This window comes from Lasiosphaeria miniovina, assembly GCF_030549165.1.
Source record: "Lasiosphaeria miniovina strain SMH2392-1A chromosome Unknown B0T26scaffold_5, whole genome shotgun sequence".
Lineage (NCBI taxonomy): Eukaryota > Fungi > Ascomycota > Sordariomycetes > Sordariales > Lasiosphaeriaceae > Lasiosphaeria > Lasiosphaeria miniovina.
Genome location: NW_026848224.1, coordinates 3,829,626 through 3,853,144, shown reverse-complemented (window position 1 = coordinate 3,853,144; position 23,519 = coordinate 3,829,626). Strand labels below are relative to the sequence as shown.

Below are 23,519 nucleotides of genomic sequence, written 5' to 3'. Positions count from 1 at the left end.
CATGAACAAGCAGGCATGCAGGTGTGCAGGCGGATGGCGTTGTTGGTTTTGAAGCCAAAGAAGAGCTGGGGATAATCTAGGAAGGAGCGCATGCCTTTGATGCAGCCTCGAATGCTTTTTCTGGCGCTACGTGAGGTTCTCGCAGAAAAAGTTGGTAAACGTGAAGGCGGGAGGGCGGTAAGGTGAGCTGCTGACGAGCTGCTGATTATAGGGTGCTAGAAAATTAGAGACGGACCTGGATCTGTGTGCTGCTCTCGAGGCTTCAGAGCCGAATCGGGCAGGCACGAGTGAATGAATGGGCAGGCGAACACGAGACGTTTGAGGGCGAGGCTTGGGGGTGGCACTTATTGAATTAGGTTGTGCACGTGCAATCACGCTGGACCAGAATTGAGCGACGTGATCGGAGCTAAACAAAAATTGGGTAATACCTTTTGTGGAAGGTACGAGGGAGCTGTGTGGGAGCAGTTTTCACGCAGGTTTAAATGTGCACTTTGGCGGTCGAAGTCATCCCTCGGCAAGCCATTCTGGTGAAATGGGTCGTCTCCAATCTCTAGACTCGCCGCGAGCACATGGTGCGCTGCTCCTGAAACCTAACTTTATACAGCCAGTTCAACTTGGCTTCGGGATTCAAAATTGTGTCAGCGTAGTGTATTCGAGATGCGGGCTGTGCATATCATTTAATGTAGATGCAAACGAATCCAGCAGCGCGTCAGTTGGTTGATGATAAGTGGTGTCAAGAATGTGGAAGCTGACCGGTTGAGAGATGGTCTTAGCTCATCTGTCATTGATCATCGATAGAATAGGTCTAAACATGGAAGAACTAATCCCTACACCTAAGATGTCTACTCTAAGATCAAACATTAAGGCTGTAGGGGTGGAATCGAGATACAAGCTAGAATGAATCACGCCCACCCCAGGCTGTTGCCCTTTCTTTAATTTGTACAACACCATCGCATCTTAGACAATCCAGCCGAGGGCTACCTGCTAGAATTAGAGGTCTTGGATAGATCTTAGGAAGCACGCTTAAATTGTCTTCTGCCTATCGGAGCTGTGCATAAAACTTACCAGATCATCCAAATACATCCCTGAGCTGTCAAAATGGCAACTCAGACTATTTAAAGGCCTGTCCAAACCATCGAATGGCCATATCAACCACGTAATCAAATAAGAGAGTGAGTGGGAGAATTTCCACCAATAAGATTGTGGCTGCTTCTGTGGGTGCAACTCTACTGGCAAGTCGTGAAGAGGTCAGGGGTTATCCTGAGCTTCTGTGGACTGAGTCTTAGGAAGAAGAGAGGTTCAAAACCGGTCTTCAAGGAGACTACGGCCGGGTCTAACAGAAGGACTTCTCAACCGGCCTATTCCGGACCAAAGGAATGAAGAGAGAAGAAAACTAAATCAGAAAAAGGAAACGTGTAGTTAATTATATGAAAGCGTGAAGTCTTTTTTCCGCGTCCCTTCCATGCAGCAACCAAAGGCAAAAACACTTCTTCTCTATTTCAGAAGGCATTAGCAACATGCTAGAGTTATTAATCACAGGCACTGATGTCGCTTCTAGAAGTCTGTGACGTCCTCTCCGGAAGGCGGCTCATTGCACACCGCGCTCAGCAAAGGGATAAATCGAGTGAGTAGGTGCCCAACCTAGTTGGCATCCAATAACAAAGCCTAGTACGAACGGGGAACCTGGCTCTTGCATAACGATAAATGAAGGAAACGGACCTCAAAAGGGGAAACAGCAGGGAGTGGTCGATACAAAGGTAAATAAATCGCGGTGAAGAGGCTGCCCCCGATGGGAAAGGGGCAGAATAACAAAGGCTGGCCTGAAACGGATAAAATCGAGCAATATTTCGATCCGAGCTGGACAGACACATTTTGAGGCAAGAGACACACCGTCTCTATCTCTTCTGAAGCCCGCTTTTACACTATGCTCTGCAGCAGCTATATAGTAAGTATCCGGTGAGGTTTATAGCAGCACAAAAAAAATCACCCCACCCACCAGATAAATCATGTCTAGACAGGTACCGGGTAGTCTCAGTACATTGGCAACCTAATACGCATGGGTCGCTTGAAACATGGCTAGCGATGCGTTGGGTCTCTAGCTAGCTTTCACAGCGTCACAAAGAGGCAGTAAAATGGAAAGCCGACAATTAAGTGGTCGCGTCTTTCAGTTTCATTTACTAAACACCAATCTTCTAGTCCCGCTTCACCACCCACCTCACCCCTTCTCTGCCCTCACCGCCCCAGGTTATTAACAACGCTGCCGACCATGACGGCGACCTCGCGCTCCCAGTGGCCGGCGGCGGCGACGCCCTCGGCGGCCGTCTTGGTCTTGCCCTTTGCGCCGGCGGCCACGGCGCTGGGCAGCTGGCTGCCCCGGACGACGCAGTCGCGGATGGCGTCGGCGACCGCCTGGCGGTTGGCGCGCAGCGTGCGCGCCGCGGCGCCGCCCTTGCCCGCGATCTCGTGCACGCGCGACGCCATGCTGCTCGCCATGGTGCGCCAGAAGTAGCTCGCCAGCGACCCCGTCTCGAGGAAGGCCAACAGCGGCTGCAGTAGGTTGCCGCTCTTTTCTGCGGGTGCTGCTGCTCCCGCCGCGGCGTGCTGCTGTTGCTGGGCCGGCGGGGCTGATGTTGCGGCGAGGAGCGGGTGGACGGGCGTCCTGGTGGTCTCGAGGACGGCCTCGAGGGCGACGACGTTTTGGCAGCGCGCGCTGACCTCGGCGAGGGCGCGTTCGAGGCTCGGGAGCGTAGCCAGCGCGCGCGACAGGCCAGCGATGCTGCTCTGCAGAGCCGTGCGCAGGTACGCCTCGAGCGCCTGCAGCATGAGCGTCGGCGCCCACTTCTGGCCCTTGGCCAAGTCCGTCGGCGAGAGCAGGTACAGCGTCGTCAGCGCCGAGATGGTCCGCGCCCGCGCCTCCTCCGACTGCGCAAACGTCGCCGACCCCAACGCCGTGCCGACCGAGAACTCGCGGATCAGCCGCTCGGCCGTCTCGCGCACCGACCGCTCCGTGGGGTTGACGACAGCATCGCGCAGGGACCGCACAGCGTTGACGCGATCAATGCCGAACCCTTCAGCATCGGCGGTGTTGGCCGACGACAGAAGCTCGCGGAGGGATAGGAGCGTGTGGGCGCATCGGACGAGAGCGCGGTGGTCTTCTTTGGTCCGGGAAGCGGAGGAAGGGGGGGCTGTGGGGTTCGTGGCGCCGGCGGACGACGAGCCCGCCAGCTCGCCATGCTGGACCTCGAGCTGGCGACCTAGCTGTAGACACCTGCCGACGGCACGGCCAAGCCGCAATGTGTCCCACAGACGCGAGGCGACGTGGCGCACTTCGTCGGCCTCGGCATGTTTCTGGATGACCTCCTTCTCGAGCTGCTTGTAGCTGTCGTTGAGGGCGCGGATCTGCGTGTCAATGTCGGTGACAATGCGGGTGCTGGAATCGGTCTGCTCCTTGGTGTAGGAGAGGAGGGGCACGGCGGAGCGACTGGTGAGGACGTCGATGTGGGAATCGATCTCTTGGATGTCGAATAGGACGCGCGACAGGGGCGTCGAGAGGTCGAGCGGCGCGTCGTTTGGGTTGTTCGTCGCAAGCACCAGCGTGTTGGCAAACGCTGGCGGGCTGAAGGCGGGATCGAGGAAAGTCTCGTAGTCAATGTAAGACGGCTCGTCGCCGTCGTCGACGTTGCGGGCGCTCATGGTGTCTGGGGTGCCCGAGTCGGGGGGCCACGCGCTACGGTGTGCCTTGGAGCAAATTCTGGCCCACCCATGTCTTTGCACGCTGTTGCTGCGTGGCCTGTGCGTGCATACTAAGCCCGGGCAAGTTTTATCCACAGGGCTGCCCAGGCTGCAGTTCCCCGCAATCGGGGTGGATAGACCAGTGAGCAGCCCCCGACTAAGTGAGGTCATTCCATTGCCGGGAGATTCGGAGTTCAAACCTCCAGTGGGGCAGGTGGGTAGGTGGCATTTGAACCTGAGCTGGGTTTGTTCCTCGAAGAAACATCCAAAGAATACCGGTTCTCAAGCACAATAGGCAAATTCATCAGTGTGTACCAAGAGACATTTAATGGCCGGTTTATTTTCTTGTTTGGTTCTTGAGAATTCGTGTGGCAAGGACCGAGTCGTCAGGCATTGCAGCAATTGCAGGTCAAGGGTCCTCAGTGATCCGCAGCACCGAGTTACCCGCAGCTACCAGCTCCGTTCTCAGTCAGCGGCGTCCCCGCTTGAGTGATTAAAATTCTCTTGGCGCCACTCAATGCCGTCGTTTCCGGGGGAGATTTATCAAGCCACTGCATCATAACACCAAATTCTCGGGCTCGGGCTTTCACCCGTGTCCAGCTTCAATCGCGAATTTTGTCTGTTATTCCTCGCCCATTATACTTCGAATCCCTCCCGTCGCACCTGCTCTGCTTGGTGTCGCCGGACTGGGAGATCTGAGGACTTGGGCCCTCTAGCGATGCGCGTCGCCAATTGCGTGTCTGTTGTTCGTCGATAGCGACTCGCCTCGACCGCGACAACACCCCGATCGCATTCGAGCCTTCTTCTCGACGCCATTCGGCCCATACTTTCCCCCCCGCCGCCACCATGCCTTTTTTCAACGCCCGCGACATCATCTCGATGCCGGGCGGGGACAATTCGAGCGACACGTTGATCGGGAATGTCCACTTTAACAAGACGACGCTCGACTTCTGGAACTACACGCTGTACTCCAACAACACGCTGTCCAACGGGTCGTGGTGCATCCTCACCTTCCCCCCCTACACGCCGTCGCTCGTCGAACCCAATGGCACCTTTGTGAATGTGACGTATTGCTACTCTGCCGTAAACCCCATCGGACTGCGCTCCGGCATTGGCGTCGGCTTCGCGGCCCTCTTTGGCTTGATGCTAATCCCAACACTGGTCAACCTCAACAAGCATGGCAAGTTGTATCTGCCTGCCGAACGGCGCTTCCAACCTGTCGGGAGGAGATGGCAATGGTACTGGGGCGCTATCGTCAGTGCCACCGCTCTGATCAGCCTGCTCACCAACATCGACGTCGACCGCTACTATCTTCCCGAGCTGCCCATCGTGCTCACCTCCTTCTTCTGGTATATCATGCAAATGTGCTCCATGGCCCTTGTCTGGGAAGCCGTGCGTCATTGGGGCAGCTGGATGGAGAGGCAGTTTATCGATCCGAACCCTTTTATACTTCCTCAAAACGACAAAAGATCGAATATTGAGTTCTGGCTGCCTTTGGTCTTCTACTTCTGGCTCTGGCTGGTACGTTTCTCGCCGAATTTTCCGAACGCGTGCAAAGAGGGTGCAAACTAACAGAATATTTTGTCACCGAATTAGAACTTCTTCTTAATCGTCCCTCGCAACTGGGGGCGGATCGAGCTGCAGCGATATCCGCAACAGATCATCGACGAGGCAATCCCCGCCGCTACTGACGGCCGCTTCAAGGCTGCCGCATTTGTGATGGTTGTCTGCTGGCTCATAATAGCCTTCTTCCTGCGCCACGCGATTAAGCACTACAAGGAGCGGAACCGCGGTATCATCAATCGCTTCATCGGCCTTATCCGCTTCATGCCGATCAGGTTCCGGCTACTCCTACCCCTCGCCGCCGTGATACCAACCTATCAGGCAATGGTTGCATGGGAATTTTCTTGGAGCCCCATGAACGTTCATGGCAATAATGCTGCTATTTACGGCGGAGGATATGCGCCATCCCTTCTGATCCTGGTTATACAGGCCGTGTCCGGTTTTATGCGGCCAAACGAGGACCGCGAGCTGCAACGCCAGCGTCGTGAGAGAGGCACCGCCATCGACCGCGAGATCGGCATCACGCATAAGCCGGCGTGGTGGCAACGTGCCAGGGCCGACTTCAACGCCAACGAGACCATTCGCGAACGCATAGCACGCAATGTGCGCGAGGTCGGCGGCGGGAAAGCGACGGCCCGCAACCTAGATCACATTGTCGAGGCACGCAGCGCCAGAGAGGACCGCGAACAGAACAACGGCGCCGCGGCGGGCGAGTCGGTCGAGATGGATTCCATGCCGCCTCGCCCGCTCTCGCTGTCCCAGCAGGCGACCGACCTCTTGGGCCCCATCGCCCCGGGTGACTTCGAGCGCGCCCGGAACGTTGCTACCCTGTACGGCGGCAGATCGGAGCGGCGGCGGACCGAGACCGCGATGGCTGCCGCCGCAGGGGTTCTGTTCCCCGCCGGCAGCAACGAGGCGGCCGCAGCAGCCGCCCGTCGGCGCGCAGAGATCACCATGGATGGGCCGCCGCCGCCGCCCTATGCGGATAGAGGGCGGCAGGGCGCCGGATCGAGGTCGACGGCAGCGCGGAGCAACAGCACCGAGACTATTAACAGCATTAACCAGCCGCCACAGCAAATTAAGAGCATGCTGGACGTTTGAGCTATGGTGCATCCGCATGTTAATCCGGCACTCCCTCATCTATCTTCCACGACTCAACCTTCAGATGGTCTCTTATCTCTACTGCGCAACCAACCAGCAACGGTTGGGGGAACATGAATAACAGAAGTGACAGCCGGTCACTGATCTTGTTTCCCGCCGCGCTTGTTGGGTACCACCTGTACACCTCCCATTTCCCCCTCTCATAAGGAGCCATCCACCATCTTATTATAGGCGGCGTTAGAGAAGGTGTTGCGCGCGCCATTATTTACTGGTTCACCGAAGCGAGCAGTCGCCGGAGAAAATTTCCCCAAACCTTTCAGGTTTACCGCCATGAAATAATATCTGGTAGGCGTATAACGAACGACATCTACTCTCGCTCAGCCCATCTATGGCAGAAAAAAAGGGGAACTGAAAAAGACGAGAGGCGGCACGAAGAGGACTCTGACTTTTATGCGAAACGAAACGAGATAATTGTTTTATGCCTTAACTTCATGTACAACCTACACTGCCTATCTAACCTACTACCTACATACCTACCTGTCTTCATTACTGCTATAATCGTACCTATCTAGACTTTTTATGGAATATATAACTCCTTGCTTATTTCTGGCAGCCGCCTGTGTACCTGAATCTATTCTAATTTTTATGGCGCCCCTGGTATTGTTGCGGGCATTCTATATGCGTGTTGCAAATGTCAAAGCATGGATTACAGACCAGCGGCGATAACCATACCATCCGGGCATCAGGCAGCAAGCAAATCCACAGTCGGCCACTCACTTCTGTCCGTACCGTGTCTTGGCTGTCGCTTTCTGCGTCTGCGTCTTCCCCTGAAGAAGGGCCCGGAGTAATGGTACCTAGGTACCCTATTGCCTTGCATGTTTTTTCGACTCCTTCGAAGCGCCAGGGGCCGTTGGGGTTGGTCCGAAGACGCGAGCCGCAAGCTTGTGTCCTTCCTTTTAGAGGGGTTGGTACAGTACATACATGGGTCGACCGCTCAAGGCTCTGTTTCTCTGGCCCCCTCCTTTCCGATCTTTTAATCACATACCTAGTCTTCGGAAGCTTCGGGTTTCCTTGATCTTCCAGGTAAGGTACCACCTAGTCAAGATCTAGTCTTCGCTGTGCATGCAGAACGTCAGACTGTCGCACTCCGAGCAATGAATGACATGGCAGTGGAGTCGGGCAAACACGGCGACAATTGTGAAGAGGTTCATTTAATTCATTGCCATCTATAATATCACCACGGCGCCCAATGCAACCCAAGCCGTCAGCCGCCCCCGAACCCGCATCCGTGACTCAAGAGCAAAGGAAAAGGACTGTGGTGGTTGCAGACAGCGCTGTGAGAGAAAGAGAGGAATAATCATTGGGTATCAAGCCCACAGACATGCTAAGCCAGCCAATCCAACCGCCAGAGTGTGATTTCCACAAAGAATTCTCCCGGCTCTGCTTCTCATACCCGCCCCTGGCTTTGCCTGATGGGCGTACGAACAACGAAGAAAGGAAACAAAAGGAGGGCAGCGCCCGGTGAGAAGAGGGCGAGGAGCTGCTTTCCGCGCCCAGCTTTCGTTAGTCATATCGTCGTCATTCGTGGCAACCCATCCCATCCATCAACCGTACAGCCATTAACAGCCCAGCCACCGCACGTAACCACCCCACCGCCTTCCCCGAGGGTATCCTTCCCATTGCATCATTGGTCTGGTTCCACTGTTGTGTCGTAAAATAGAAAAGGTCGTAACGTGTCATAACCAAGAAAACACAAAAAACGTGAAAGAAAAAGCCATCTAGAATCCAGTGCCGTGACATGTTGCTCGTATACTCCTTGGAATAACCCAAACCGACACCAAGACGAAAAAGAGTGGTAGAGATGAGATGACGGTTTGCGTATGCAGCGAGTGTAGAATGAGCTGAGATGGTATTAAATGCTAGTATGTCGCAAGAACGAGTGTTCGTGGGTGTATATCCTGAAAGCCGTGATGATGCAGCGAGTGTCGATGTCGATGAGATGTGACTGGTATCAATTGCAAAAAAAACCCGATATGCAAACCGCCCGCTGGAAGCCAAAGACTGTATCGTATCGCCTAAGCCCTGAAAGGAATGTTGACTCGAGGGGACACCCGAAAAAACGAACAGAAAGGATCAATAGTCATCATTCATGTGAAGCCGTGTTAAGAGGACAGGCTCTCACTTGACTGCTTCCGCGGAGGTGACATGTGCGAAGCTGTACGTCGGAAATATGTGCAAGAATAGATAGAAATCTTCCTTGTTGGCATAGGCATAGGTGGGCGAAGTAGCTCCGCCCGCAGTCAGTACGCAGTTGCGGTCGAACCTTCGCTGGTTGCCACAGCCACGAGCGCTTCCAGCCGCCTAAGAGAATCGGGGTTTCCCGTGGGGTGAGGCCGTTCCATAATTCGTTCCATGCGCTCAATGCGTTCCATTCGCTCAATTCCCTGTCCAGGTTGTTGGTGGAGAACAGGCTGCTGGTCCCGGGAAGGAAATCCTTGAAAGGCATTGACGTTGGGGTGAACGATGCGGTCCACATGAGCACGACCTTCGTGGATCGTCTCACTTGCCGGGTGAATAGTCACCGGTCCATGGTACCACCCGTGCCTCTTAGACTCGCGTGGGGTGCTGATGGACGGAGCCGACATGGTGTGCTGATGCCTGCTGCCTAGCATCGGGGGCCCGTTCGACGGCGGCATCGAGGGAGGGGCCCGACCTGGTTTAACATCTGCTTCGAATCGAACCGTTGGCTGAAGCGGCCCCGCACGAGCCTGATCCGCTTGTGCGAGGACCGCTTGTTGGGTATCGTTCGCCCACGATCTGGCACCATCTCGCGGGGGGGTGTTGATGTCGAGCCTTGTTAGTCCGCGGTGCAAGCCCATATCCCATTGCGCGGCTAGGCCCCGACGCTCATCGGAGCCCATATCACCGGGTGGCAGGAGTATCGTGGGATTTGATGGCTCCGAGTCGATCATCATGGGCGAGGGATTGCGCCTGGGAGGAGTAAGGGGGCGGTGGGGGACGGGGTCGAACGATTCAATGCCTGGGAGACGCAACGGCTGTTGCTGCTGACTGCCGGGATTTGCGATCGGGAGTGATACGGGGGCCGGGGGGAACTGAGACGACGTAACAACTTGATTCAATCTGCTTGCCCCGTTGTAGTCGCGGGTGTCCGGATGCCAGGTCCGGCGGCGCCACGCCTCATCGGCCGCACTGGACATGGAATCTCGTCTCGACCACCCCGATGTCGAGACTGTCGGCGAAGACAGCAAGCTGCCCTGCCCAGGAGAGAAGGCACCGCTGTTGGATGCGTTTAGTCCTGAGGGGCCAAACAGGGGACCTCTAACGCTGGCGCCATGCGGCGACTGGAATGGGTTCCCTCCAGAAGGCACACTAAGACGACGGCCCGGTGTTCTCGAGCCTGCATACATGCTGTGAGATCTAGAGTGGGATGAATTGGGCGACGCAACACCCGAACCCCACCGGGGGCTATTCTGACCAGTCGAGAACGTGGCAGACGTGGGCGTGCTGAAATCGCTTGGTGATGGGGGGCGGTAGAACTGCCCGTCAGCGCTGCGATATGACTCGAGCGATAGCCTCGATCGCGGGTCCGCCATCACAAGAGGGGGTGGCCGTCGACGGGCCTCGTTAGCACTGTAAGCGGAGTTGATCGAGCTCACGCTCGCGATGCTTGAGGTGGAGAGCGACTTGGAGTGGCCGCGACCGGTCGGTCCAACGCTGCCTGCCGTTGAGGCCCTGGCTCGGCCGCCAGGCTGGCGTACCCTGTCGGTCCGGATCTGCCTTTGGAATCGTGTGCCAGTTGCTGCGAGAGAGTCAATCGGGATATCTTCGTTTACATGCACTGTCTGCGCATGCTGTCTCAGGTTGTCGAGTCTCGAGAAGCGCCGCGAGCAGTGACATTGGAACGGTCGCTCGCCCGTGTGTTTTCTAAAAGGGGTTCTTGTCAGCGATGTTGTCCAGACAGTAGATGAAAGCCGTCACGGTCGCAACGTACCTGATGTGCCTGGCCAAATGCTCGCTTCTGGTGAAGCTCAGGTTGCATGGCGGATAGTCGGTGCAGTAAAATCGCTGCGACTTCTTTTTCTTGGATTTTGTCCCGTCCGCGTTGACGCTCTCGTCGTCGGATGCAACGTCGTCGCCTGCAATTCCCTCGCCATCCGAGTCGTCCATGTCCATATCGTCCGAGTCCTTGGATTTCCTCGAGTGTTGCGAGTTTTCCCTCTTAGGTAATAGGCTCTTTTCTGTGGGTTCTGGGACCTGAATCGACTCTGGGAATGGCGAGGTCGGAAGCGGCTTCTGCGACGCGAGTGCGCTTGAGCTGAAGCTCGCTCGGGTGGGCGTCGCGGCATCGTCTACGGGCTGAGGGGGCTGAGGGGGTTGGCTAGAGGTGGGCGCCATCGGTAACGTTTTTGTTTCCTCCTTGATAGAGTCGGGCGCCATCAGCGGGGTGTTGACTGGGCGAAATGCGGCAGCCATGATGGAAGGGCGTGTTCTCGAGAAATGCGATGCAAGAGTGCAAATGGATGAGAGACTGCAGGCGAGGGGGCCAGGGTAGATATGTGGACAGCCTGATGAGGCTGAGGCTTTGAACAGTCGGCGGCAGGGGTAAAGTGCGGGGGGGGGGCACCAGCCGGAGGGTGTCTGGGAAAGATTGAAACTAGGAGCAAAAGGGAGAGGTCGGAGCGGAAACGGGACGGAGAGAGGGGGAGAAGGTCGCAGCGTCGGCACCGTTCATTCGAGCAGAACTCTAGCGGAAGGTTGTTTGCGACTTAACAGGGACACGATCGCACGACTAGAGTAAAAAGGCTGGTGAGGATGGTGATGCCTGCGAGCGAACAAAAAAAACGGTCGCTGTGCCCTATGTCGTATCCTGTGCCTTGGGGGGTCTACAGTACCTTAGGTTCCGGGTTCCAGGTGGGGATCTGAAGGCGGCACAGACACAGGCTGAACTGAAGCGAGTCGATCAGAACAAACAAACACAACTCCCGCGTATTGTGCTTGGAGCTGGAGTGGCTGGCGGGTGATGCGAAATGCGCCAAGTGCCTGGAGAAAAAGCAGGTCCGGGGCAAAAGGGGAGGATCGAGGCTGGCGAGGAGGCGGGTCTCGGTCGATTCTTGCGGGAGGCAGGGGACTGAGTGGCGAGGTCCTGTCCTGTTGTCCGTCCCAGTGGATGCTGCGGATTATGCTGTGGGATTTGTCTTTGCTTGACAGATTAACGCTTGGGGTTGGCGACCGCTGGGGCACGGCGGGGGGCTTGCGTCTGATCCCGTCCTCTCAGGAGCCGTCCCTCGACCAGTCCCCGCTAAACACCTCGACTGCAGCGCGGCTTGTCGTCGTCTGCTTGGGACTGAATGTCGTCCGGGCATCAAAGCTCTCCTGTTGGTCCGTCGGCTGCCTTTTCTCGCCCTTGCTGACAACCTACGGCACCAACCACCGTCAACGAGCGCCTCGAGCACAGATGGGCCTGGCTGAATGTGGCCAATGTGACGGATCTCAGAATCAGTAAATCAGCCTGTAGGCAATATATGCCGACGATGGATTGGGCACGGGCGCACACGCCTTATCTGTCAGCGCCCGGTGACGTGAAATACACGGGGGGCGCAGAGTTGGCTACGGTCGGAATATGGCGAGACGGCCGCTCTGGTGGCGACCCTAGGTATCCAGTAAAATACGGTAGTCTCTGGGCGGCATTCAGATGACAGTCAACCATGCAATACGGTGGAGTGAAGAGCGCCAGGCCGTCGACAGAAACAAAATGTATGGTTAGGTTGGCAGTGGGCGCCGAGGATGGAAGGTTGCAAGAAAAGCCGGAGGGAATGGAATGGCATTAGTTACTGAACAGCAAGGTTGCGCTGCCCAGTCGTGGAGGTGGTGGCCTTGGCAAGCGCCCTGTCCGGCGCTCAAGGTGGTCCGGGACCCAGGGCTTCCCTGCGTAAGGACACAGCACGGGAAAGGTGCAACCACGGAATTCAGAAAATGGGAATGGTGGGTGCCGCAAGGGACACCTCAAGGAGCCTGACGGACTTTGCGTGGCTCGAGAACGCCTCCAGCCCAGAAAGGTCAAGTGCCCCTGTAACAGCGGTCGGCGAAAACAACCCGAATATGCGCCTTCGGCTTAAAAGTTCATAGGGGGCGCGGTGGCACAGAATGTGGCAGAGACAAACGGCGGGCCGTGATGCGACAGCGAATGGCCAGAGAGCACCCAGACATCTGCGAGTAGGCACGCTCTGCGCAGCGATCGAAACACGGGCGTTAGTTGCATGAGGCATGAGGCAGGAGGGGGAAGGTTTGAAGAGGGGTGCGTCTTTCCGGGGCCCTCTCCTTCCATGTCTGCTCTCAGGGCTCTCGAAAACTGCAGCGACGGCCTGAAGTGGGGTGGGGAAACAAAGAGGAGCAGGTGCACAGGTGGTGTGGTGGTGTGGTAGCTCCCGAAATGGTCTAGTTTCAACTAACCTCGGGCCCAAAGCCCACGTTACGGTCGCGACGCGACGGAGCAGTGGGTTGCATGCCGTTTTCGTTTGGAGGGGCTGGGCGGGCCTCTGTGCCTGCCATCTTCCATGCCATGGGATCTTATTAGCTTTTTGCTCCCTTCTACTATTAAAGTTCATCGACATATCGACTCAGCCCAGCCATCTCGCATGGCCACTGTAGACCGCCCAACCGCTGGCCGCAAATCGCCCCTCGACTTCCAGACGGTGATTCTCGGAAAAGTGGTGGGTGCCCTGCTGGGACTTGCCGGGCCGGAGTGCCAAGGGGAATTCCAACGATATCAAGCGGAGGGCAAGACCAGCAGGTGGGCGGGGGACCTTCCCTAGCTTTTCTCGGCAAGCCCAAACTCTATTAAACGGTCATCTGGACGCAGAGAGGATGCGAAGGTGCCGCAATCATTGCACGGCCAGTCGGCTGTCTGACTCACCACGAAGGGGGGGACCGCAGGAGGCTGCAAGCGGCCTTGGCAGAGAATGAGAACATTCCTGGGATGTGCCAGGTGCCCTTTCCTTGGGTTCCTTGTCGTGCGATTTCACGCAGTTGCGGGTACCTGCCCAGATGCAGCGGTACCTGTTTGGTGCCTGGACGTAAGTAATGGATAAGGAGAGTCGCCCCTTCGGTTGGGAAGCAACACCTGCCCGTTCTTGGGAACTTGGACTGGTCAGGCCGCAGGCACACCTTCGGCTTCTCTCCGATCTTACCATGGATCTTGGCCTCAGGTCTCCATATCAAGGTGCGTCAAAGATCTTCTATTCGTGCTTCATGCACAAATCCGAGACAGAACCGTCATTTTTTCTCTTTTCTTAGGTGGCAGACAGAACAAGAGACCCCTGCCTTGTCTCCAGGGCATGTGGGTTTTTTTTTTCTTACAGGTTGTCACTTTTCTAAATTTTGATGTGGCGCTGGATTCGGTCCCCGGGGACGATCAGCAGCCTGAGGCAGAGGTTGGTCTTACCAACCCCAACCAAGCTCGTGGCGCTCTACATTGCCCTAGGAATCAGGGGATACCGAGCGGTACCATCGACATCAACGGCGTCCGGCTGTTTGCAAAGGAAGGTGTGTTAGCCCACTTTGGCAATCCGTCCTTCGAGGTCGAATGGTCTGGGTGATGGCGTCCAGCGGCCTCTTGAAAGCCCACTGCCCTGTGCGCGATTGTGTGCGCTAGGTTGGCTTTAGCTTGCCTTTAGCCCCGCCGTGGATCGAGCTGCATGGGATTATTGGCGGCGATCAGCAGCGGCGCCGATTGCTCCTCTCTACCGTTATCGAGGGGGTTAATCGCCCATTGCGTCATCAATGCTGCCCAGGGGCCTGCCACCCAAATGCAACAGTGGGGAGAATGCTGTCGAGGGGTCCCTATTGACGACTAACAAAATGGAGAGGCGTGATAGCTTCAGATATGGCTGCTACTCCCATCCAATTTAGCCTGGCGACTCTTTCGTCCCCTCGGCTGTCCGCCTTTCAGGACCCTGGTTTTCTCAAGAAAGACACACCCTGGAGAGAAGGCTGGCTCTGTTCTCGGGAGGATTAGTGCTCAGTCAGAGGGTCACACACAGCGTTGCACCATGCGTGTGCAGGTGCCTGGCCTGAGAGATGCAGAAGCGCACCTAGCACCCTCCTGCATGAACGAGGCATGTTGAGGCACACATCAGCGTCCAGGTGATGAGGCCATGGGCCCGCCGCGCACCAGCATTCCCGTCTGATAGTTTCGGGCGACAGGCGCCTCTGATGGACCCTCCCGACCTAGCCCTCAAATAAACTTGGCCTCACGTTCCCGCCCATCGCTTTCCTTGAGATGGGTGTGGCAGGAGTTTAAAATCTACGACGTGGCAAGATAGATAAGCGGAGCCAGCGCTCTGAACAACGAGCAGGCAACTTATTGATTGCTCGTGTCGGTATGACCAGACGCTGACAGGATACGAATCGCTTTTGTCGGCCCCGTCGGCCACATGGCTCACCCGTTGGCGGAGGCGGTCAATAGGCTTCAGGCCAACAAGTCTAGAGGAACAGAGGAGCTGGCTGGTCATTGCCCCCTTCGATCCGATTATTCCCACCGCCACGGAATTTTCGTGTGCCGTCAGCAGCCCATCAGCGCATGTGGTCGCCGTGGTCTTTTTGCGCCGTGGCACTTGGGATCCATCCCAGAAGCGCCACGGCTGTTCGCATATAGTGTGAAAATCGTCGCATCAACAGCACGGTTTCTTGCGATAGATGGCAGTGAGGAAGACATGAGACCTTCAGCTCCGGTCCCAGGTGCTCGCGCAACCTGCTCTTCCGAGTCAAGCCGCGTCACCTTGATTCGCAACGAAGTCGAACTGCCGGATCCGCACGAGACATATACCAAGACATATAGGGGCAAGGTCTTGAACAACCCCTAAAGGAGCCTGTACGGTCCCGCCGGATCTTGAGCCCAGCGACCTGGTTTCAAGTTTATGAGGGTCGACCAAGAAATCCGGAAGCTGTGCATCACAAGAAGCCAGACAAGGCCGGTACCCGTACCATGTTGGGCTTTGCCTTAGCTGCTGCAGCCGTATGCAGGTGGCTGTACGCCCGGCGGTACCTGACCGAAGGGATGCGTCCGGATTTGCTCCGTCTCGCGGCCATCTCCACCCCACCTGCAGTCGCCTTACGTACCTATTGTCGTCAAGCTGTTCCGACGGCGCTTCTCGTTGATAAATGGCCGGCGGTGATGTGGGACGGGTCTCTCGAGTTTCTTCGGCGCCCAAAATGTGAGCAGTCATTTCAATAGTGGTCTCCCCTCTCTCTTCCGCCGGTCTTGGGGCGCCGTCGGAGGGGCACCGGACTGCCCAACAGGCACGCACGAGATGCAACCACTCAAAGCGAAAGTAACAAACCAACCCCAAACTACCTTACGGATAAGCGATGGGGCGTCTTGGAAGCTTCCATGCCTTCCATTCAGGGCCTTCGGTATTGATGAAGCATCGTCTGCCATAGTGGCTGTATATTAATTCGCTCTTCCTTCCACCGTGGGCGCTATATTGCGAACCATCTCGACGATACTCTCCGTCTTGCTAGATTAGGCAACTCCACTATAGAAAATCGTGGCGGCGGTCCCAAATTTTTGTCGCCATGCGGCTTACGAGTTCGTTCCTGTTCTCCCTCGCTAAATTCTGACAATGCCCAATCCTCTAGAAGGGCTCTGAAGGCGAAAAACAAAAGAGGGGCGGGCAGGCGGGGCTCGAGAGGGAGGTGGGGGGTTGGGATTTTCCCCTCCAGTGAGCAAATGTGGGGTAGCATCTTGGTTTCACGTGCCTGCTCAGATGCAACCAGGCCAGGGTCCCTGATTGCAGAGCTATTAATAAGCACTGTCCGGGGGCCCTTGGCAGCGGGAGGGTTTTGTCCTCTGGTGGATCGTGGTTGCTTCATTGGGAACGAGCTAGACAGCGCATGCTCTTTGTTGACATGAAGAAAAGGGGAAAGCGATCACGCCACCTCGCCAAATTTAGTTGATGGGGGATAGTAGTCTTGAATTTCTTGTTGTCAATATATCCATCATTCTCTGCAGACACCAGGCCACACTAACAGCTGATTTATCGGTGCAGAGTGGTGGATCCAGAACGTCAAGACTGACAGAACGAATGCTTTCATGGCTTGGCGAGATGCCAATCACCCGAGCCCGCAGAGTTGAAGTCCAGCGTTATGCTTTTTCTCCAGACTTCCTGATTGCCGTACCTCTAGTAATTAGGTCAGCAACTTCCTCACATCCCACACAATGGAACCAGTCGTTATTACTTGGCCCCAAAACCCTCAATTTTCGACACTCATTATGATTCCTGCCTTATCTGATATCTAAAAGAAAAAGGAAAAGCCCCGGGTATTTACAAGAAATTGGATTACACATAATTTGTCACCTAATCGACGCAGACAGTTCAAATGGTCCCTTGAAGATTGTCTTTGTTGTTGTGTTGAACTGTTGATGCCCACATGAACTAGACGTATATCGCCTCGTGTTTCATTGCCTTGCCATGCTCTGTCTTAAAGCCAGAGTCCTTGACGCCGGACCATCCCCGAAGGACCCAACTTCCAGCATGGTAAAACTACCATGTCAGAATCCACTCCTTTTCGAAGTCTGGCCAACGAAAGACTACTTGGTCCCAAGGCCCCGTCTCACTAACAATTGTCGACTCGAAATCTTGAGCTCTTGTCTGCTTAAATTTTTGGGTGATAAGGAAGTTTTACCGATGCCGAAAGTTGGGTCCTTAGGGCTGTCATCGGCGCACTTCAAAGTAGGTATCTCGCAAGTCATGCCAGTGGCGGTAACTGCCGGGGCTTGTAAGAAGCATGCCGCAATCTGTGGCCTCCGCTTGCTCGTTCTGGGGAGTATTCAAAGCGATAAACATACCTACTCGCTTCCTCATGTTTGACTTGGCCATGATGGCAACGACAGTGCAAAGTCCACAGTTGTAGGTGAAAACTATGGTCTTATACCGATGCCAATTACAATGCTTACAAGCTAAATACATGTTATAGTCAGGTAGCCGAGTCTGTGTTGATTGTGTTGGCAACGTCTAACATTGCAGAATAAAGAGAAGTCAAATCAAGCAAATTCTTTCCATTCTCTGGCATCCCAATGCACCTATGAGTGATTAGAGGAAGAAACTCGTGCTGGAACGTGTTGCTTTCTCGGCAAGCCCGCCGAGCGGCAAGCCGGTATTGGCTATCACGGCTACACACAAACCTGACGCGGTTTACGGCCGCGGATATTTATGCGGTCTCCCAGAGTTCAAACATCTACCTAGTCGTTTCTATTTCTCCGAGGCCACGTGTCATGTGCCAGACTTGACCGAAAAAGAAGAAACACCTTACGAGCCAAGAATGCTGCCAGAACTTCCCCAAGAAGCCCTATGGTCCCAGGATTCTAAGGCCTATAACGCATCGTGGTGGGCAGGAGGTGGGTGTCCGGGGGGGGCCGGGGGGCTGTAGGATTCGGGAGTTCATGCTGCGTGGGTTAGGCCACAGGCATCTCTGACAATCCACCGCATCCTTAAAGAAAGCATGCAGCAAGCGAGCCCTCTCGTGCAACTAGTTGTTTGAGCAAAAGGGACGAAAAAGGGACAAAAAAGGGACGCTCTTCTGTTTGCCTCAGTAATAACGCTCTCCTTTGCCGGCCACTCCTCTATCCCTCCCTCTCTCCCTGGAATGCGGCCATCCTCCCCCTTTTAGCATGCAGGCTGCAGGGCGTTTTTCTCGTCCCTCTTGAGAACCAACTGCATATTGAAAAAAAATTGCTGCGCCAGCGGCGGCTACCAGACTGCTAAGAACAGCAGCGGTGTCCTGACTGGTTGCTGTGCCGCCGCCCCTCTCGCCCCCTTGCCGCCGGGCTTTCTCTTTGGCCGGTTTTGCGCCCTTAGCAAGTGGGGTGGCTGGTTTTCGTCTCCTCGCGCATGTTTCTCAAGCTGACACGTGGTAAGACCAGAAGTGTGTGCATGTGTTTGTTGGGGGCACGCAGTCGTTCCAACGTGTGGCAAGGCGTGGAGGCACGCCGCTGTCGACTGTCGCGGGGAACGTAGGGGAGCGGGTTGCGGCGGTGGGCCTGGTTCCTTCGTTAAAATAGGGACGGTGTAGATTTTACTATTAATGCAGTATTTCCGCGCCCCAAGTTTGAGTATTGATAAGCTTATCTATTCTCGATGCTTCACTTTTGCGTCCTCTTGTTTCCGGGTTATTGCAAAATGCCAGCCTGATCCGATTAGAGAACGCTCTCGTGAACATGGCAAGGTCTTGTCAGACCATGATAACGAGTCTCTGGTACTTGGTGGTAGAGTCCCTGATGTAGGTATATGGCCATGTCGTGTTTACTCTTCGCCAAAGTACAGCAAGAATTCGGACGTGCAGCGGTTTTGGCGATGAAGAACCTTTCTGTGTTTTGAATGCTTGTCGGCACCTCGTCTGTATCATTTTCTCTTCGTATACGCGTAACTGGGCTGTTGTTTGTACCCGAGCGCAGAATCATTTATCGGTGTGAAGACGAAGCAAGAGGCCATAACAACAAACACCTGAATGAATGAGTTGGGCGAATCTAGGGATCTGACGAGCAGAAGAGATTGTCAATCAGCCGGCGCGTGGTGAATATGGTGTAGCCAACGGCACACGCGCCGTCGCTTTCTTTCTCCTTTTCCTTTTCTGCTCAATTCCAACCGCAGCGCAGAGAGTCAAAGCACACGTCGCACGACACGCGTAACCACACCTTGCTTCACAAAGCAAGAAAATAAAACGCGCTAGGCAGCTAACCGGGGACCTGCGGGTGTCACAGATCTGCGATCGGTGGGTCGGCTCGCCGTCAACAGGTCTTTCTGTTTGGCGCCCCGAGCGGGCGGGCTAAAATCCTGGGGGAAAAGGGGGGCCGGCGATCAAACCGACGACCACGCAACGACACGCAGCGCGGCTCGGCATATTTACCCGTGCTCTTCTTGAACGCCGGCAAGAACACGCGACTCGGACGCCGTGGCAACGTCAAGTGTCCAGCCCCCAAGACTTTACTTGCCGATTTTCCCGAAGCTGTGCACACCCTCGGCGACCTCACCCGGGTGGCGCTTTGCTGTTTCTAAACTACCCTGAAGTGATGCGACTCGCGATCTGCGACGACTTCAGTCGCGCCCATATCAACGACGAACCCGGGTGTTTTCGCCTATCTTTCTCATCCAGGCAGGGATCAGCCGTGGAAATTGGAGGGAGATCTCGAGAGATCGACTCTTTTCTCCTTTTTTCTCGTACATAAAGACTGCTGGCCGTCCCAGGTTCTGGGCCGATGGCGTTATCATCCCATCTTCTTCTCTCATCGCTACAATCGTTTCCCGTTCCGTTATTTTTGTTGCTTCTTGTTCTCGATACGACCTGGCGTCGTCTGTGTTATCACTCCTACTCTCTATTAATATCGAACTTGTGATCAACACACACCTCTTTTCAACATGGTTCGCATCTCTGTTGCCGCTGTGCTGGCTTGTGAGTCCTCTCCACTTCTCTCTCTCCCTCTCTCTCCCTCTCTCTCCCTCTCTCTCCCTCTCTCTCCCTCTCTCCCCCTCTCTCCCCCTCTCTCCCCCTCTCTCTCATTCTCTCTCCCTCTCTCCCCCTCTCTCCCCCTCTCTCTCCCTCTCTCACCCTCTCTCTCATTCTCTCTCCCTCTCTCTCCCTCTCTCTCTCCCTCTCCGTTTGTTATTGTGGTCGATATGTAGCTCTTCACTTTGTGGTTCTAGATATTGACTCTTGCTGATGTCGTGCAGTCGCCGTTGCCGCCCTGGCCATCACCCCCAATAACGCTGGCGCCAAGAACGTCGGAAACGGCAAGGCCCTGCAGTTCATCACCGGCGGCTGCGTCAACGATGCCGACTGCGCGTCAGCGTGCTGTGCCAACGCCAGCAATGTCGGCGTGTGCTCCGCCGAGGCCGCCGCCTTCCAGAACGGAAAGGCCGGCTGCAACTTTGTTGACCCCAACGCCGCCGCCACCATTGCCGCGGCCAAGGCTCAGGTCGCGAAGCAGGGCTTTTAAGAGGTGACGAAGCCGTTGTCGAGGAAATCTGTACATATTCGCGGAGCGCAAGTGCCAAGGGGGTAAGGAAGATGTGGTCTTTCAGGGTTCGATCGCTGACTGATGAAGAGGAAATGCCGCCTGAAAACGGAGGTTAAAAATCGGGCTGTTGCCCTTGCTGCCCTTCAGCTGGTATACAACATATGCATGGGTGTTTATTTGGTAGATACCCTACCACATAATATAATGAATTTTTCAATTTACTCAGCTCTCTAATTATACCTAGGTAGGTACTGCTTCTCCACCCACCAAAGCCCTCTTCCATCCACTACATGTTGACAGTGGCCAAAGAGGTAAAACTCCCTTGGACATACTCGCCAGTTTCCGAGCCACTGTTTAAGGTTTGCGTTATCAGCCACTCAGTGCCTAATCGGCCCTCTTGCCTACTTGGGCAGGTAGCAAGCACTGTGTCCACGCCAGGACCTCGTATTGTAGGTTTAGTGGGCACTTGTTCGAGTTTGATTCCTAAGCCAAGATCCGCAACAATCAGTAACAGTTAAGTCTTCCGTTAACCGCATCACCAAGTTTTCAAGGCCCACGGAGCATACCCGGCCCGAGCCCACAAAGCCGGCAAGGAGCTGCTGCTCACAACAAACATGCGCCTCGACCCTTCCGTTGGGCTTCTCAGTTGGGGCTGAAAAAGGCGGTGATTGGACGAGAGTACGTACCTATTCGGTGCTCGCGAGACTTGGCGCACGTTTAGAGCTCCGAATGCCGAGTTGAAGCTAGCCCAAGGCGCCCCTGCTAGGCTGCATCTACCCCCGGCCGGCACAGAGGCCCGGGCCGCAAACCACAAAGACAAACGAACCGCGGGGTCGCGCCTCTTCGCACGCCCAGAGGCCCCGATGTCCGACCAAGTCCGCGATAGCATCGTCCATGGCAGAGGTGGGGAGGAGAAACCGCCGCCGAGTATAAGATGAAGTTATCCTCGGTATTTAATTTTGGGCAAGACGCGGCTCAACTCGACAGAGGCTAAAAATCACCACCATCACCATCACCATCACCCATCATCACCCGCTTCACCAACTAACCACCCCCCTCGACACCATGGCAACCAAGCCGCGCATCATCCTCGGGCTCATGACGTTCGGGCCCGACGCCAACACGGGCGCGCGGCTGACCGACATCAACGACCTCAAGACGGCGCTGGATGTGTTCGAGAAGCGCGGCTACAAGGAGCTGGACACGGCGCGCGGCTACTGCAACGGCCAGCAGGAGGCCTTTACCCGCGCCGCCGGCTACGAGGCCAGGGGCCTGGCCATCGGCACCAAGGTGTACCCGATGCCGCCGGGCACGCACCGGCCCGACGTCCTCACGCAGCAGTTCGAGACCAGTCTCAAGGAGCTCGGCACTGACTGCGTCGATGTGAGTTTCCGATTCTCTCTCTGCTGCTGCCGGAGCGGGCTTCGACGGTGGTGTCTTGTTTTTTGAGTGGAAAACAAACAACGACAATGCGTCCCTGGCTTGGTATACTCGACTGACGTGCGAGACAACTGCCTGCATGCAGATTGCCTACCTTCACGCGCCGGACCGCAGCGTGCCGTTCGCCGACACGCTGGCAGCCATGGACGCGCTGCACAGGGCGGGCAAGTTCAAGCGGCTGGGGCTGAGTAACTACGCGGCGTACGAGGTGGCCGAGATGGCGCTGACGTGCGCGGCGCGCGGGTGGGTGCGGCCGAGCATCTACCAGGCCGTGTACAACGTGCTGCAGCGGGGGATCGAGGGCGAGCTGCTGGCGGCGTGCCGGCGGTACGGGCTCGAGGTGGTGGTGTACTCGCCGACCGTGGCCGGCTTGCTGGCCGGCGCGGTGCGCGACGCCGGCGCGGTGCCGGCCGACGGCCGCTTCTCGGACAAGTTCTTTGGCGGCATGATGCGCCACACGTACTTCCGCGACTCGACGTTCGCCGCCGTGGCCGCCGTGCGCGCCGCCGCCGACGCCCACGGCATCTCCGCCATCGAGGCAGGCCTGCGCTGGCTCGCCCACCACTCCCAGCTCGACTTTGCCCGCCGCGACGGCATTGTCGTTGGCGTCTCCAGCCTGACGCACCTCGACGACAACCTCGCCTTCCTGCTCGACCGCGGGCCGCTCCCTGAGGCCTTGGTCAAGGCTCTCAACAAGGCCTGGCTCATTGCCAAGCCCGAGACGCCCGCGTATTGGCACTTTGATTTGAAGTACGGCTATGATGCCGAGGAGGTCTTGTTTGGCAAGGGGGCCAAGTGAGCTGGCCCGTCGGTGATGCAAGTTGCCATGTGATACATTCATTGTTTTGGGCTCGAGTTTGAACAATGAAGCAAATTTCAACCACGCAGCCAACAAAATAGTAAATACTGATTGCCACATGTCTGTGGCTTCACTTCGATTGACTGCAGCCTCGGAAAGAAGTGCCTCGTCTCGGACACGGCAGCTTGTCTTGGCGAATGTGTGGCTCCTCATCCGTTGTTGATATTGAACCCGTTTTGGGGAAAATATTGTAGTAATCGCATCTCAGATCACAGCGCATAATCAGCTCGAAGAAAGCCACTCGTTCTAGACCGGATATCCATCCAGCGTGTTGGGTCGGTCTGTGGCTGGCTAGCTGGCCGGAGCGAGCTGCCTTGGTCTAGACTGCGAGTTATTGGCGGCTCTAGTCTCTTTGCAGTTGATCATGGATTGGGGCGCGCCCAGTAGCTCCAGGCCTAGGCTCGATGGGCGCTGGCGCACCAGTCTATGACAGGAACAGCCCTGTAGAGGCTGCGCGGGCAGCGAAACCATTGGTGATTGCAGCTCTAGCAAGGGGGTTCAGCCGGCCCACCCTTGTCTCGCTAGCACGCATCTGGAGCGACTACAGCTCAGGGCTTCGGCCAGAACAAAGCCAGAACAGAGTCGGCATCAGGATAAAAAGACGGCGAGATCAGGATAAAAAGATGGCGAGAGAGCTCTCAGGTTTTCACCGAGTGTTCACACACAAATCCCTGTCATCTTCTTCTGGTTCAAAAACCCGCGTCATATTTGATCTGAACCCACAGCTGCAGCTTCGCCCTTGAGAACAGTCTTTCACCATGAAGGGTATCGACACTGCGCGTCTCGAGGACC

General features: G+C 55.9%; 6 protein-coding genes across 6 annotated transcripts; 4 read left to right on the top strand and 2 right to left on the bottom strand.

Moving 5' to 3' along the window:
• Positions 1-2,232: 2,232 nt before the first annotated feature.
• Positions 2,233-3,693, bottom strand: B0T26DRAFT_677871 (oligomeric Golgi complex subunit 5; the record flags this gene model as incomplete). The annotated part of the gene is made up of 1 exon (XM_060440156.1): positions 2,233-3,693. The coding sequence occupies one exon, from the start codon at positions 3,691-3,693 to the stop codon at positions 2,233-2,235; it is 1,461 nt and encodes a 486-aa protein (XP_060294877.1).
• Positions 3,694-4,578: 885 nt separating this feature from the next.
• B0T26DRAFT_649535 (uncharacterized protein) lies at positions 4,579-6,396 on the top strand (the record flags this gene model as incomplete). The annotated part of the gene is made up of 2 exons (XM_060438098.1): positions 4,579-5,253; positions 5,329-6,396. 2 exons carry the CDS (start codon positions 4,579-4,581, stop codon positions 6,394-6,396), a joined length of 1,743 nt encoding a protein of 580 aa, XP_060294876.1.
• Positions 6,397-8,696: 2,300 nt separating this feature from the next.
• Positions 8,697-10,812, bottom strand: B0T26DRAFT_651032 (uncharacterized protein; the record flags this gene model as incomplete). Its single annotated transcript, XM_060438241.1, has 2 exons — positions 8,697-10,341; positions 10,409-10,812. The coding sequence occupies 2 exons, from the start codon at positions 10,810-10,812 to the stop codon at positions 8,697-8,699; spliced, it is 2,049 nt and encodes a 682-aa protein (XP_060294875.1).
• Positions 10,813-13,716: 2,904 nt separating this feature from the next.
• B0T26DRAFT_717760 (uncharacterized protein) lies at positions 13,717-14,020 on the top strand. Its single transcript, XM_060442345.1, has one exon. It carries the CDS (start codon positions 13,752-13,754, stop codon positions 14,010-14,012), a length of 261 nt encoding a protein of 86 aa, XP_060294874.1. The 5' UTR covers positions 13,717-13,751; the 3' UTR covers positions 14,013-14,020.
• A 5,714-nt stretch (positions 14,021-19,734) lies between these two features.
• On the top strand, positions 19,735-20,623 carry B0T26DRAFT_366255 (biotrophy-associated secreted protein 2). Its single transcript, XM_060434637.1, has 2 exons — positions 19,735-19,863; positions 20,142-20,623. Exons 1-2 carry the CDS (start codon positions 19,830-19,832, stop codon positions 20,405-20,407), a joined length of 300 nt encoding a protein of 99 aa, XP_060294873.1. The 5' UTR covers positions 19,735-19,829; the 3' UTR covers positions 20,408-20,623.
• An 870-nt stretch (positions 20,624-21,493) lies between these two features.
• B0T26DRAFT_677867 (aflatoxin B1 aldehyde reductase member 2) lies at positions 21,494-22,667 on the top strand (the record flags this gene model as incomplete). The annotated part of the gene is made up of 2 exons (XM_060440155.1): positions 21,494-21,811; positions 21,954-22,667. 2 exons carry the CDS (start codon positions 21,494-21,496, stop codon positions 22,665-22,667), a joined length of 1,032 nt encoding a protein of 343 aa, XP_060294872.1.
• Positions 22,668-23,519: the final 852 nt, after the last annotated feature.